This window comes from Papaver somniferum, chromosome 3 (assembly GCF_003573695.1).
Source record: "Papaver somniferum cultivar HN1 chromosome 3, ASM357369v1, whole genome shotgun sequence".
Classification (NCBI taxonomy): Eukaryota; Viridiplantae; Streptophyta; class Magnoliopsida; order Ranunculales; family Papaveraceae; genus Papaver; species Papaver somniferum.
Genome location: NC_039360.1, coordinates 383,658 through 396,932, shown reverse-complemented (window position 1 = coordinate 396,932; position 13,275 = coordinate 383,658). Strand labels below are relative to the sequence as shown.

The window sequence follows — 13,275 nt, the reverse complement described above, 5'->3', positions numbered from 1 at the left end:
ATCGTATGATCTAGATGATGTTTCACAAAACTAGGGTTAGAAACTAAGGAAAACAACGTCTTGCAAACATACTTAACATTAAGGATCGATTCCGCAGGTACCCTTAGAAGGATTTCTTGTATCACATCTTCTGGGAGGAGGATCATTGCTGCTGCGCGGTGGTGATTGGAGTTTCTGTATTTTGTTTTTTTGTGTGGGGGGAGGATCATGCTTGACATTGCTGCTGCGCGGTGGTGACTGGAGTTTTAGTATTTATGCCGAAAAAGAATTCAAAAAGCCCTTGTTGTCTGTGTATATAGACGATTCGCTATATGTTATATATATAGACGTTTCCCAATGTAACTGTGTTTCCGAATTAATAGGTGATTCTCACCGCTATCTCAGAAGATGATTTAGAAAAGGAAAACAATTCCATCTCCTCTTCCTGGATTTCGTAATCCTGAATAGTTCTCTTCTTTTTTGACTCGCGAAGGGAACAATAGATTAAAAAAGCCACTCCTCACCAAGATGGTACAGAGCAGTCTGTAGAAAATACAAGAAACACAAGCTCAAATGTAGCAGAGCTCGTAGAAGAAAAACCCAAAACTCAACAAAAAGAAAAACTGGTAGCCTAAATTAATGCATTAATGCCTCCAGTTGTACAATACAGAATTCAGATGGATTCCGTAAAAGATTTTTGTACCTAAACACCAGTTATATATAAAAACCTTAACCGTATTGAGAATTTCCTCCAAAAATTTGTAACGCCCATTGAAAAGCCTCTCATTTCTCTATATCCACGCGAAAGGAATGATGTCCCAAATGTGATTTCTAACATTTGAGTTCTTAGTTTTTCTTCTCTTCCATTCCCATATGGTATCTCTGACTGAACCTTGAAAGGCCCATTGCAAACCATAACAATTCAGAAAATAAAGCCACACATTCCTAGTTGTTTCGCAATGCCAAAATAGATGTTGATCTGACTCCACTGCTTTCTTGCAAAGTAAACATCCATTCACCATAATAGAATTCCGATAAGTATCCAAACACGGATTGCACTGTAACAATAGAGTCCACACGAAAAAAATTACCTTTTCCGGGATTTTTGGGTTCCATAAGCTTTCATGTGGAAAGAGCACCAAACCGTCCATCTCCATAGCCTTATAACACTCAACAAGGCTAATTTTGCAGATGAAAGAGAAGGTATTTATGATGCTAATTTTCTTCTTTATGAGGTAAGATACTGCAAAGATTTTACATAAAGGTTCTGTTATTTTCTATTTTTTCTTCAATTTTTTTTTCCTGATGATGATTGATTAGTTGATGTGTTATATACACACATCTTAATCTTATACTTTTTTTCAGATATATTCTTTGATGCTGATTTGATTTATGAAATATATTTTGTGTTTGGGTGATTTTAGGTATTGCAATGGATAGTAAATGCAATCAAGAAATTTGGGGCTGGGGTGTTAGAGTTGTTTTTTAACTGTTGATTTTTTTTTTATTGTGTGTGGTTTTAGGCTTTCTGTTAATTGTATGAAATAGGATTTGATATGAATCTTAATAGTGGAATTTTTGGTGTTTGCAGGGATTTCTCTGAGGATAAGAAGAGTAGTTTATGTAAGTACTAATTTCTCAATTGATGTTTTTGTATTTCATGGTCACTAGAAATGACCGCATACTCTGTTTTATTAGGATTGAAAATCTTTTGTGATTCTTATATTATATTGGTAATTTGGTATGATATGTGTTGATAGCATGGTGCGAATGGTGCTTTAATGAGTTGTACTATATGGTTTTTACTTTTTAGTTTGTTTCATACTGAATTTTTTTTATTTGAAGGATCGTGGATTTTTTGGTGTTTTATTTTTGCAGGGTTTTCTCTTGAGGATAAGAAGGGTAGTTTATGTAAGTACTAATTTCTCAACTGATTTTTTCTGTGTTTGATGGTAACTAGAAATGTGTGCACAGTCTATCCTGTTAGGATCTAAAGTCTTTTGTGGTTCTGGTCTCATATTGAGTAATTTGATATGGTATATGTCTTGATAGCATGGTGCGAATGGTGTTTAAATTGTTTTAATTGATGGTGTTTACTTTGTTTCTTACTGAATTTGTTTTATGTTGAAGGATTATAAGTCTGATGGAAAAGGTTCGTTCATGTACTTTAATTGGATTTGTAACTAAGGAATTCTGAAAGTTTGCATATATCAAGTGGCCTGAGCATAGCTGGCAAAGGTAGTGTAGCTGCAATCTTATGCTCTTTGGTTTTGGTTTTTATCTATTCTGTATCAAGTATAATAGTCTTGCAAAATGCTAGATGGACTTTTTAAATATAATTTCTGAATCTTTATCCATTTCTTGTGGTGCATGGTATCCTGGATGAAAATGTCAACGCCAAAGAATGAAAGAACATGATTATTATAGTATTGGAGCTTTCAGAGTATGCACCTATTAGGTGGTTTTGCATTCTGTTTCTGATAATGTATTATGGTTTATCTATCTTCTTTTAGTTGATGCCGCTTGTTGATTGCTTTGTTTGTTATGTTTTTTACAGGTCAGTCTGAATAATAAGTTGGTGGCATATGCAGAAGACACTATTGGAAATGAGATTTATACTGTTTATGGCATTGACGCAGATTCTCAAGCTTTAGTTGGGAAGCCATTGGTTAAGAGATGATTTATAACGTGATTTTTTAATGATGGTTGGTATATTTTTTTCTGTGATCGCAGACATACATGTTTAAGTAAGGCTTCATCCACGGTCAATGGAAGCACCACGAACTCAAGGTTGAGGACAGCAACACCCTCCTCTTGGATGAGAAGCAAGTTGCAGTTTTTGGTTGTAGAAACCTCGAAGAAATCCTATTGGTTGAGACTGGAGCTGAATACAATGTTGATTCACTGTCCATGCAATGACTGGTTAGTCTAATTGTTTGTCACTTTTTTAATTGAATTTATTTTAAGAGTTATGCAGTTGTAGCTTATATTTACTCAATCATGTGTTTCAGCAACACAGAAGACTGTTGGCTGTCCATCGAGCAAGGACTGGAGAGGTGGAAGGGATGCATCATTCATTATATTTAATAAAGCTTAGAACTGGTATTCGTGTGAGGTCATGTTTTGTTTATAAATTTTTGGTTATTCTGAACCCAAGTGTCAACTGAAATAAGATATCATCAGTGTGTTGTACATTTAAGGAATTCAAATTTTAATCGAATAGCGAATGTTTTAACTTCAGCTCATTTGAATGTAAATTGATTGAATTTCGTTCAGTTTTTGCTTCTTGTTCGTTTCTAATATTTTATTTTATTTTCTAGTTAAAGTTCAACTGAATCAGTTATGGATTCAGCTGAATCAATTCTTTTTTGTATATAAAATATGATCCAGCAATATGACTGCTCCTACCGGTATTTTGATGACAGTTCAAGATAGTCTTAATTTGAAAAATTTAAAGAATCTCAGAAGCAGTCATTTTGGGTAATAAGACTACAATGTTAGGGCTCCCAGAAACAGTCCTTTTTAGAGGTTTTAAGAGTTTTCTGGCAGACGTTTTTTTTGCACTTTCCACTAGTGGAGGAAGAGATACACTATCCCATTAACACCACCGCAGAACCAGAACCTATTCGCCATGGAAATAAGAAGAAGAATTTAACCTCTGATGTGAAGAGAAGGATTCTTGAAAAATTGATGCAAGAAAGCACATATGGGAGACTTCACAAGGGAGTTATCACTGATACTGCCGCTCGGTTTAAAGTTAGTTTTAGAACTGTTTCGAGATTATGGCATGATGCTAAACTGGAAAATGCAAATGGAGATGTGGTTGATATCTCTTCTAAGATGGTCAATATAGTTGGTAGAAAGAGAATTCAATTAGATTTACATAGAATTAAGTTGATACCTCTTTGCAAATGGACAACAATTAGAGGAATAGCACACGCACTAAAATTGTCAACCACAACAGTACATCGACGAATCAAGGATGGATATCTTCGACCACATTCAAATGCCTTGAGGCCGGGACTTACGGATGCAAACAAGATAGCAAGGGTGAATTTTTGCTTAAAAATGATAGACAAAGGTATGACCCAATCTTCAAATTCATTCATTGACATGTTGGATCAAATTCATATAGTTGAAAAATGGTTTTACATTACAAGAAGAGCACAAAAGTATTATCTTAATGTCGAAGAAGAAAAGCCTTTACGCACGTGTGAAAGTAAAAAATTTATCACTAAAATTATGTTTTTAACGGGCGTGGCTCGTCGTCGCTTGGGTTTTGATGCTAAGATCGGAATATGGCCTTTTGTTGTTAAAGAAGCCGCAAAAAGGAGCAGCAAAAACCGCAAAGCTGGCACAATGGAAACCAAGGCCATGAAATCTGTTGAAAAAGAGGTTATGAGGTGTTTTTTGATTGAGAAATTGTTGCCTGCTATCAAGAAGAAATGGTCGTTCAATAATTATAATAAAATCTTTATACAACAAGATAATGCAAAACCACATGTCCACGAGAATGATATAAAAATTATGGAAGCGGTTAGAAGTTACGGGTTAGATATCGAGTTGTTGTGTCAACCTCAAAACAACCCCGACTTGAATGTTTTAGACCTTGGGTTCTTCAGCGCTATATCTGCACTTCATCATACTGATGCTCCAACCACATTATATGAGTTTATCGCAAGTGTTACGAGAGCTTTTGAAAATTTCTCGGTTGAAGACGCAAATAATGTTTTCATAACATTACAATCTTACATGAAGAAGATTCTTAGAATCAAGGGTGGGATTCACTACAAGATTCCTCGTATGCATAAATGGCGTTTAATTAGAGATGGACAACTCCCAAATGCACTTGAGTGTGATCCTCAAGTATTGAATGAGGCCAGGGAATTTATGAGGGAGTATGAAATTATGCATGAAAGTTCTTCAGGTATGTGATTTCAAACTTGTTTTTCGCTTATTTTACACATTATTGAAGTCTTTAATGGCAAGCTTGAATTCTTTTTATTTATTTTTGCAGATGACAAGGTTAAAAGAGATAAATGACATAAAAGCAGCAGTAGTAGTAGCCACAGAGACAAGAAATACCACAAGCATTCTAAACATTCTGATAAGAATCATGTTAGTAATTTATTGTATGAAGAATTTATATTTCAAAGAATCTCTGATCGATAATTCAGAATCTCACTAGGTTTTGTGTTTTCTTCTGCTAGTTGTATGTATGTACTGCATTCTTAGACTGTTGGGGTAGGCTGAGTTCTTGGAATGGACCTGTTTTTTTTGTTAACATATAGATGACCATCAACGAATTTCAGCTCATTTTTTAATATGCAAAAATTTGCGTCGTCTGTAGATGAATTAGAAAATTTGTTGTTGTTGAATACAAACGTTCCAGATCTTATTTTAGTTTGAGTGGGAATCTGGGAATTTCGTCAAGTGAAAATCATGTGCATCTCTCTTACTAGTTGAGTTTCCCCTTTCCCCTCTAACTGAAATGGATTACTATGGCATACCAATTTATATATTTAATGAACTGATATTCATTCCCCAATAAGTTTTTTGAGATCATATATAAGTTACCTTTACATATGCGCACTACCAAGCTAAAACATAGAGCTAGCTACCAAAGAATGATTAATTCCTACAATGATACATGTCAGTATGGTTATGAGGGCGATAAGCTGTGGTAGTGGTTCTTAAATGGTTTTGACCATGATTTCACCATTTACAGTTCTCAAAGACTTGGTTTTCTTTTATCTAATTTGTTCTTTGCTGTCATATTTAGTATGTGCGCTTCAAATCAAAACCATATTTTTTGCCTTGTTACTTGAGTCTGTGTGTTTTTTCTTTATCATGTATTTTTTGCCTATTGGTTATTGTGTGCAATATCAGTTTTAGACCCTATGAAAGCAAACCAAACGAAGGCGAATATGAAAAGAAAAAGAACGGGCCAGCTTGCCATGGATTTTAAACAAACTATTATCGGCAACGATATTTACAAGAGCTGGCTTGAGGACGCCTCTGACCTTGTCGGAAGAAAGAAGTTTTTAATATTGCACCACCTTCTATACAAAAACAATACTTGGTGACTCTGCAGTCTTTTCCTTGTAGCTAAAAACACCTTTGTACTATGATGTTTTTGCAAAGAGCCAAATCTATCAATAAAATGAAGATAACACAGCTCATGGACCTCCCTCCAGTAGCGATTGTATGTGGGTTGGCACGAAATCATTGCACAGAGGTCTATTTTCCGAAGCCACTACTTGAGCTATATAGGAGAAGAATCCACATTCGTCCACCTCGTGATTCAGCACCCAAGCCACCTGAACCAGTAAGCTTATTATCTCTTGCTTGATTTCGTACATACAATTACATACAATTTTTTAACAATGCAACTACTCCAGAAGCCCCCACAATTGCATACAATTTATAGTAGACAAACCATAAATGTGAATTTCAAATTAGCGAAGTTAACTAGTTTACGCACTCACCCCCATTACAGACCATAATGTCTAGATAATGCTGACCAAAGTTCAATACAAATAGTGAGAGAAATTTAAAGTCCACTTATGTCTACGTGACCCACTTACCTTGCTGCCCCTGATTCAGTTTGATTGCGTACACATCTAGGGTGTCATTTTTAAAATTTATGTTGTGCATCCATGAGCACCACTTCAGGATATGATGATTTTATGAACCCTGAATGTGTGTATTGTTGTTGAGTGGTTGATGTTTAATGTTTGCCATCTTATATAATATGGTTTTCTTATACAATCTGTTTAGTGTTTTCCATCTTTGCAACTATTGAGTTGTAATTTTTAAATATGATGCTGGAAAGACTGCACTGTGTTATGATCAATGCATCATCTGCTGCGCGTAGTGTACTGCCAACATTATATAGGTTGGTGCTTTTGAATGAAAGGGGTTTTATTGAGACACTCATGTCATGTTTTCACTTTTCAGTTGTCATTGACAACTAGATTTAGATTCATTGGGATCGGTCTTTGATCAGTGGAGACATTTACCTGCAAACCAGGAAATGATTCCTTTTCCATGTCACTTGAATTGTTCATAATTACATTTACGTTCAATACATCCACTTTTTCTTATATTCTGTTTGAAATGCTGCCTTATTTTCATGTCACACCTCTTGATTAGATTTGGGTACTTGTGTCATTGTATAACGAATTTAAAGATGCTTCTTTTCTACCCTACGCTGGATACACCTGAAGATGAGTTAACTGCTTCTTTTCATGAGCCTAGCTTTCAATTTTTAAATATGATGCTGGCTTCAAATTGCTTGTATAGAATGCAGATGTATATGTGAGAATGTATCTGATTTAGAATTCTCTGTATCTCCACTTCAGACAGCTTGTCTCTTTGTGTGTTCTGATTAGGTCGTTCCGCTTATCCCAATGGAAGGAAACACTGGCTTTGGTGCTCAATGGTTAAGGCCATTACTGGAAGCAAACTATTGCATTCCTTATAGAGACCACGGGGAAGAAATGTCTAAAAGTGAAACAAAATATATCTGCTTGGATTGTATGGGTAAATCCATTTGTTCTTATTGTCTGATTCATCATAGAGAACATCGCATTGTTTAAGTAGGTTCTCTCAGTTTTGTTTTTTTTGATTTTTGGAAACCCACTTGGAAGATTGAACTCTTATTAACATTTTTGTTCCGCCAATTGCAGATAAGGAGGTCTAACTACCACAACGTTATTAGGGTTAATGAAGTTCAGAAGCACATAAACATTTCTGGTGTTCAACATTATGTAATCAACAATGCTGAAATCGTTTTTCTCAACGAACGCCCTCAATTAAGACATGGTAAATGAGTTACAAATACATGTGAAATTTGTGCCAGGACCTTGCTTGATTCATTCAGATTTTGTTCTTTGGGTTGTAAGGTAATTTTGAGTCAATACACAGAACCCATCATTTGAATGGCGCTATAGGTTACGCATCTGCTCCCGTATTGAAAATATTTGAATAATTATGTTTGCACATACGTACAGGCGAAGAAGATGATGTATGCTGTCGAAAAAGCTATGGAATCTGTGGATCAGCTTTCCAAGTAAACATGTCAGATCCTGAACTTCAATCAGGCAAAGAAGATATGACAGCTTACAAAGGGGATATTGGTTGATTGTTGATTGACAAAGGAGTATGAAGCTAATAAAAGATCTGGAATGTACTCTACGATCATTTCCTCCATGATCACTCCATTGTAATGTTACAGCATTAGATTCTTTTGTTTTACTCCATTGTAAGATTTGGAGTAGATTAAAGGTTTGCAAAGGTTCTGTAATTTTATGTCCTGTAAATGTTTGTTTTGCCTCTTGATTGTCCAAGAAGCCCCTTTATTCCCATATATAAATACAAAGAATCATTTTTTGGATTAATCCACACACCATAATTGGATGATGATGTGATTTATCTGTAGATTCTGCATTGGTTCTTGGCTAATCTTCAGACCCATGACAAACTTACCATCCATTATCACTCACAACATTTCCTTACCACACATTCTCCCAATTCCAAATTCTACAACACAGTGCAACACAACTTGAAACTCTAGTAGCTATATTAACTCCATTCAACTAACACTAAACCCAGCAACATTGTTATTAACTCCATAACCTCTTTCATATCCTGTAACTTACACAGCCACTACCAACAAAGTAACATTTCAGCTCAGAGTTGCTGATGGACGTCAAAGATTTGCCATTCAACACCATTAGTAAACCTGAAATTCTCATTCAGGACATTCTTCGAACAACTTGTGGGCGTAAAATTCTCATTCGAGTTATTGATTTCTTCTAATCCAATTTGTTCACCAAATCCCCCATTAAACAAACAGAATTCTCTATCTTTCTTTATCTCTCAAAATATCTCTATTTCTGATCCCTCCCACTCTCTGACAAACTACAGTTCGTTAAAGACTAGTCTCATCTCAACTCATGCAGCTACCCAGAAGAAACACACCTCTGTTGAAACAGCAGGTGGTGGTGATGGAAGAAGAAACAACAATCTTTCAATCATTGTTGTAATTTTCTCAATTTTTCTTTTTGCGGGGTTTATGTATAATGAAGATGTTAAATCAATTACATCAAAAAATCCAAGAAACCCATGCTGATGATTCTGATGTTAAACCATCATTAATCCAACAATCCATTATTGAATCAGTGGTGGTTCCTAAACAGAATCCAGAAATCAAGAAGATTATTGAAGAAATTGAAGGGCCTCCTGAAAGTTGTGATTTTTTTGATGGGAAATGGGTTTTTGACATTTCTTTGTTGTAATGGTGGCGACGGTGTTGCTGGTGGTGTAGTGGTGGCATGGTGTTGTTGGTGGTGGTTTCTTTGGGAGAAGATGAAGCTGAAAGAGGCCTGTACCGATGGTGAAGGTGTTTCGGTGATAATGGTAGAAAAAGAAAAAACGATTTTACGAAACTTATATTTTTGAAACGTATATTTTAGGAAACCAGACTATTAAAAAATAACCGAGGGAGTATATATATATATATATATATATATATATGCATATATCCCTCGATATTCTCAATCACTAAAAGATTTACATGCAGTCATTCTCGCATCAACATTAAAGGAAAGTCAATGAAGAACTTAAAGTTGGCAATACAAGTAGAATCCGTCCTTATTGGTGGAGCTAAAATTTTATCTTCCTCCTCATCCTCTTGGTCTTTCTTCTTATCCTCAATGAATGTGAAGATGTGTTTGAAGTTACTCTGGAAGTGCTAATATCAGTGTTGTACTACATATATGATATGCTCACAAACGCATATCAAGCCATGAACAGCGCTATGGTATGCTCACAAACGCATGAGGGAACCACTTCGAGAATGCTCCATTCTTTAGTTTTACGATCAGAGCATACAATCCGTAGCAAGGGAAGTAAATTAGGGCCAGGCAGAAGTACCTGTAGATAAAATTCTCATGAGTGCAGGAGCGCGAAAGCGGAATATATAGAAGAGCTTAAATTCAATAATGATTTAGTGTTGTACCATAGAGGTGCCCATGGAGTTGATAGATCTAGGAATGGGTAAGGCCACCTGGAAAAAAGAAATGAAACCACCAATTCAGCCAGAAGATTAAAACTTTTGCTTTGTTTGTCTGCTGTTAAGATGGAAAATCGCTATGGTGTTTTGTTTAGCTTACCATGAACCACCACATGCGTGAAGAACCCATAAGAAAACGCCATACGTACAATTGAATAGTAAGAAATATGCAAACCGAAACCACGGGAAGGGCTACAAACAAGCAAGTCTCCATCACAATTTCATCAAGTAAAGAAACTAGAATTGGAACAAAATCTTCTCCAGATTTGGCCGTTATACTTACAAGGCTATTGAGAGCGGTGTCAATGAGAAGAAACACCGCGTTAAGAGAATGCATGCATCCCATTAACTGCCAAACAGAAGTCATTAGACATGAAATTAGTGATATATGAGTTTTGAATCGTAGGATTACTGCATTAGCTCTATGACAAATGTAGCTCTAGTAAATACTACATACATCCTAGATAACGAGGTTTTGAATCTTATACTTCTCAGCGAGGATTGAGTAGTCTCACCAGGTTCATTTCGACTCCTGCAACAGCGAGAGATGGGACTATAAGAAACCAAAAGATGGTATCTGTAAGGATCACAGCTCCGGCACAAGTCTGGCAAGAGAAAGGTTGGCATCAATTGCATATTTCAAGCAATGCCACCTAGTTGGCTTGCTACGAAAAGAAGTATTTTAGGCAGGCTAACCTGATAGACTGTTTGCATCAGATATCCCCAAAAGCCAGCTATTTCCTTGATGCTGTCCTGCTCATGATAGCTCTGCACTTTGACAGTAGCTCTGACTTTGTTTGCCGAAAAATTTATGGTTGTTTTGGATTTATTACTACTCTCTGCCATACTCGTTTTTACCGAACTATTTTTTCCATTGTTTTGGTTGACAGGTTTCCTCGAGTTCACCAAACATCCTTGTGCCGATGCTATTGTGCCAAGCTATATGCAGAAATGAATGTTAGATGCGGGAAGTTGCACTTTGATTCTGAAGTACAGAAAATGTTAGACCACACATACCGCGAAATAGAAGACGACTAATGCAAAGGTCCACCTATGTATCACTCACGAAAAGCATAATTAGAGCACAGGTAGTGTCACAGAATATCATATGAAGGAGAAGAAAAAGGAAAACATACTTGGTGTAGTACAGAAACACTGTTTTGCCATGCAGCTGGATGTCCCAAGCCAGAACACGAGCCATAATAACGAAGGATAAAAACCGTGTAACCAGAAGCCATACAGGGTTCAGATTTCTCCAACAACTTGTCCACAACTGATTGGATACTACATGATTCGGTTGAGTCCACTCTGAAGTGATGACATTTCCATTGTCTTTGTCAGGTTGAGGAATCAATAAGCTCTCGTATTTTGTTGAACATTTTCTTGTACCGTCATTCTCTTCATGGCGCAGGAGCATCCATATAGAAAGAAAAATAGAGCTGACAACTACGAGGAAGCATAGAATGTCGTTCCAGGGAACTAGTACCGTCATGGATACAACTTTATCTTGAAACTAACCTAAAGAATTTAGAGATCAGACAGAATGTGATGGATCTTTCACACAATAATGAAGGTTAGTGTTTAAGCTATATGACTAGTGAGTGGTGAACAGAGAAAAGCTTATTTGAGTTAGCTGGTATGGTAGGACTATTAGTTGTACTTCTAGAGAAAGACAAGTACAACTAGACAGAGGTCAAAAAATTTCTCCGCTTTGTTGGTCCATCCCTATGATACTAAAAGGCCAAGAGGGTCCGTATTTTGAGTACAAGTTGGGTTCAAACCAAACAGGAAATCAGAGGATTGAATCCTCCTGTATTATAGTCTTATAGAGTATATCATTGGGTTTTGGGCGAAGGAAAATGAAGCCCAATGGCACTCTGTTTTTCAATTTCTTTCATCTTTACCCCCAAAAGTCTAGTTTGTAAACGTCCTTCACTTCCGCCATTTGGCAAATGTCGCCAGTAATATCCCATACTAAAGGGGTTTCGGGCGGGTTTTCATTCTATACCTTAAATATTTGCATTACAAGGCAAGGATCATGTCAAACTTGATGGTAAATAAGAAGAATGACAATAATTACATGAAATGACAGGATGGACACTAGGCATGGGATTGGAATTTTGAGTTTAGATTTCAGAATGGTTCAGTAGTGTCAGTATGGGACAACCAAGATGAGGATGTTGAGAAGGGCAAAATGGAAGATGAACCATTTTGTCAGATGCTAATTAACCAATTTATACTCCAGTGGAGGGATTTGGAAAATATTTTCCTGCTGAAAAGGGTTACTAGTAATCAAATGCAGATTTGATTTATTATAATAGTAGAGGAAGTCAAAACTATTTCAGTGAACGAACCCAGAGACCAAGGCTTTTGTGATTAGTATGGTAAAATTCATGGTTCATTATACGTGTTGCTCCTCATGTTCTGCATTTAACTCTTGAAATGTTTATAGTGCGCTCCTAAATGCTATCTTCAGAACTGTCACCGTTCTGTCAGTAACTATGGCATACTGTCAGCAGTAATAACTTGTTGAAAATCAGTTACCCGTGAGCAGATTTGCTTGTAATGCAGGTGTAGGAGGATCTTTTTCAAGTATTCTCGAGTTCAACTTGGAAGATATTAACGAGTTTGGTCTTATAGCCCCGTTTGGGAATTGCTTTTTGCTTTTTTCTATCAAAAATTGTTTTTGGTAAAAAAGATTAAAAATATTTTTGGAGAGAAGCACTTCCATTTTGGGCATGCTTTTAAAAGTTACACGGCACTAGCTTTTAGCTTTTAAAAGCCGAAAGGCAGAAGCTGTGGACACATATAATTTTATTTAATTGATTCTCTATTGTAACCTTATTATTTATTATAAAGACAATCATCGTTATATTTTCTATTGTTTATTTTGAATTAATAAATAATAATTACAATAATAAATTTTTTTGAAGCAAACCATAATCATAAAATTCTTTATTAAATGATAAAAATAACTATAAAATAATGATAAAGAATAAAAATAAAATAAAATAAATGTTACTTATATTATTATTTATTTAATACTAAGTTAAAGTAATTATAACTACAATGTGTTTTTAAAACATGTATATTTTTGTGATTAGCTACATCACCAGCACTTTAGAATACCAATTTACCAAACATAATTTATGATTTATTAAAACAAGAAAGAAAATGAAGACGACGTATAACAAAGAAAGGGAAAAAAAATCTAACGG

The 13,275-nt window shown here is 35.7% G+C and overlaps 3 protein-coding genes across 7 annotated transcripts; 2 read left to right on the top strand and 1 right to left on the bottom strand.

Moving 5' to 3' along the window:
• Nucleotides 1–1,088: 1,088 nt before the first annotated feature.
• Nucleotides 1,089–3,143, top strand: LOC113360823. Of its 5 annotated transcripts, none has more exons than XR_003364810.1 (7): nt 1,089–1,214; nt 1,571–1,602; nt 1,858–1,890; nt 2,110–2,217; nt 2,383–2,422; nt 2,537–2,901; nt 2,991–3,143. XR_003364810.1 is itself a non-coding variant. In XM_026604281.1 (3 exons), the coding sequence occupies exons 1-3, from the start codon at nt 2,394–2,396 to the stop codon at nt 3,064–3,066; spliced, it is 309 nt and encodes a 102-aa protein (XP_026460066.1). In that variant the 5' UTR covers nt 2,226–2,393; the 3' UTR covers nt 3,067–3,143. The 5 variants fall into 5 exon arrangements, 1 of the variants encoding a protein (XP_026460066.1); XR_003364811.1 differs by having other exon boundaries at nt 2,383–2,437; nt 2,713–2,901; XR_003364809.1 differs by having other exon boundaries at nt 2,383–2,437.
• A 230-nt stretch (nt 3,144–3,373) lies between these two features.
• On the top strand, nt 3,374–5,022 carry LOC113358882. Its single transcript, XM_026602603.1, has 3 exons — nt 3,374–3,389; nt 3,554–4,906; nt 4,997–5,022. The coding sequence occupies exons 1-3, from the start codon at nt 3,374–3,376 to the stop codon at nt 5,020–5,022; spliced, it is 1,395 nt and encodes a 464-aa protein (XP_026458388.1).
• A 4,436-nt stretch (nt 5,023–9,458) lies between these two features.
• On the bottom strand, nt 9,459–11,634 carry LOC113360822 (protein rolling stone-like). The gene is made up of 8 exons (XM_026604280.1): nt 11,194–11,634; nt 11,075–11,108; nt 10,754–10,996; nt 10,573–10,662; nt 10,341–10,406; nt 10,158–10,249; nt 10,004–10,051; nt 9,459–9,918 (listed from the first exon to the last, which is right to left on the bottom strand). The coding sequence occupies exons 1-8, from the start codon at nt 11,547–11,549 to the stop codon at nt 9,801–9,803; spliced, it is 1,047 nt and encodes a 348-aa protein (XP_026460065.1). The 5' UTR covers nt 11,550–11,634; the 3' UTR covers nt 9,459–9,800.
• Between the last annotated feature and the right edge of the window lie 1,641 nt (nt 11,635–13,275).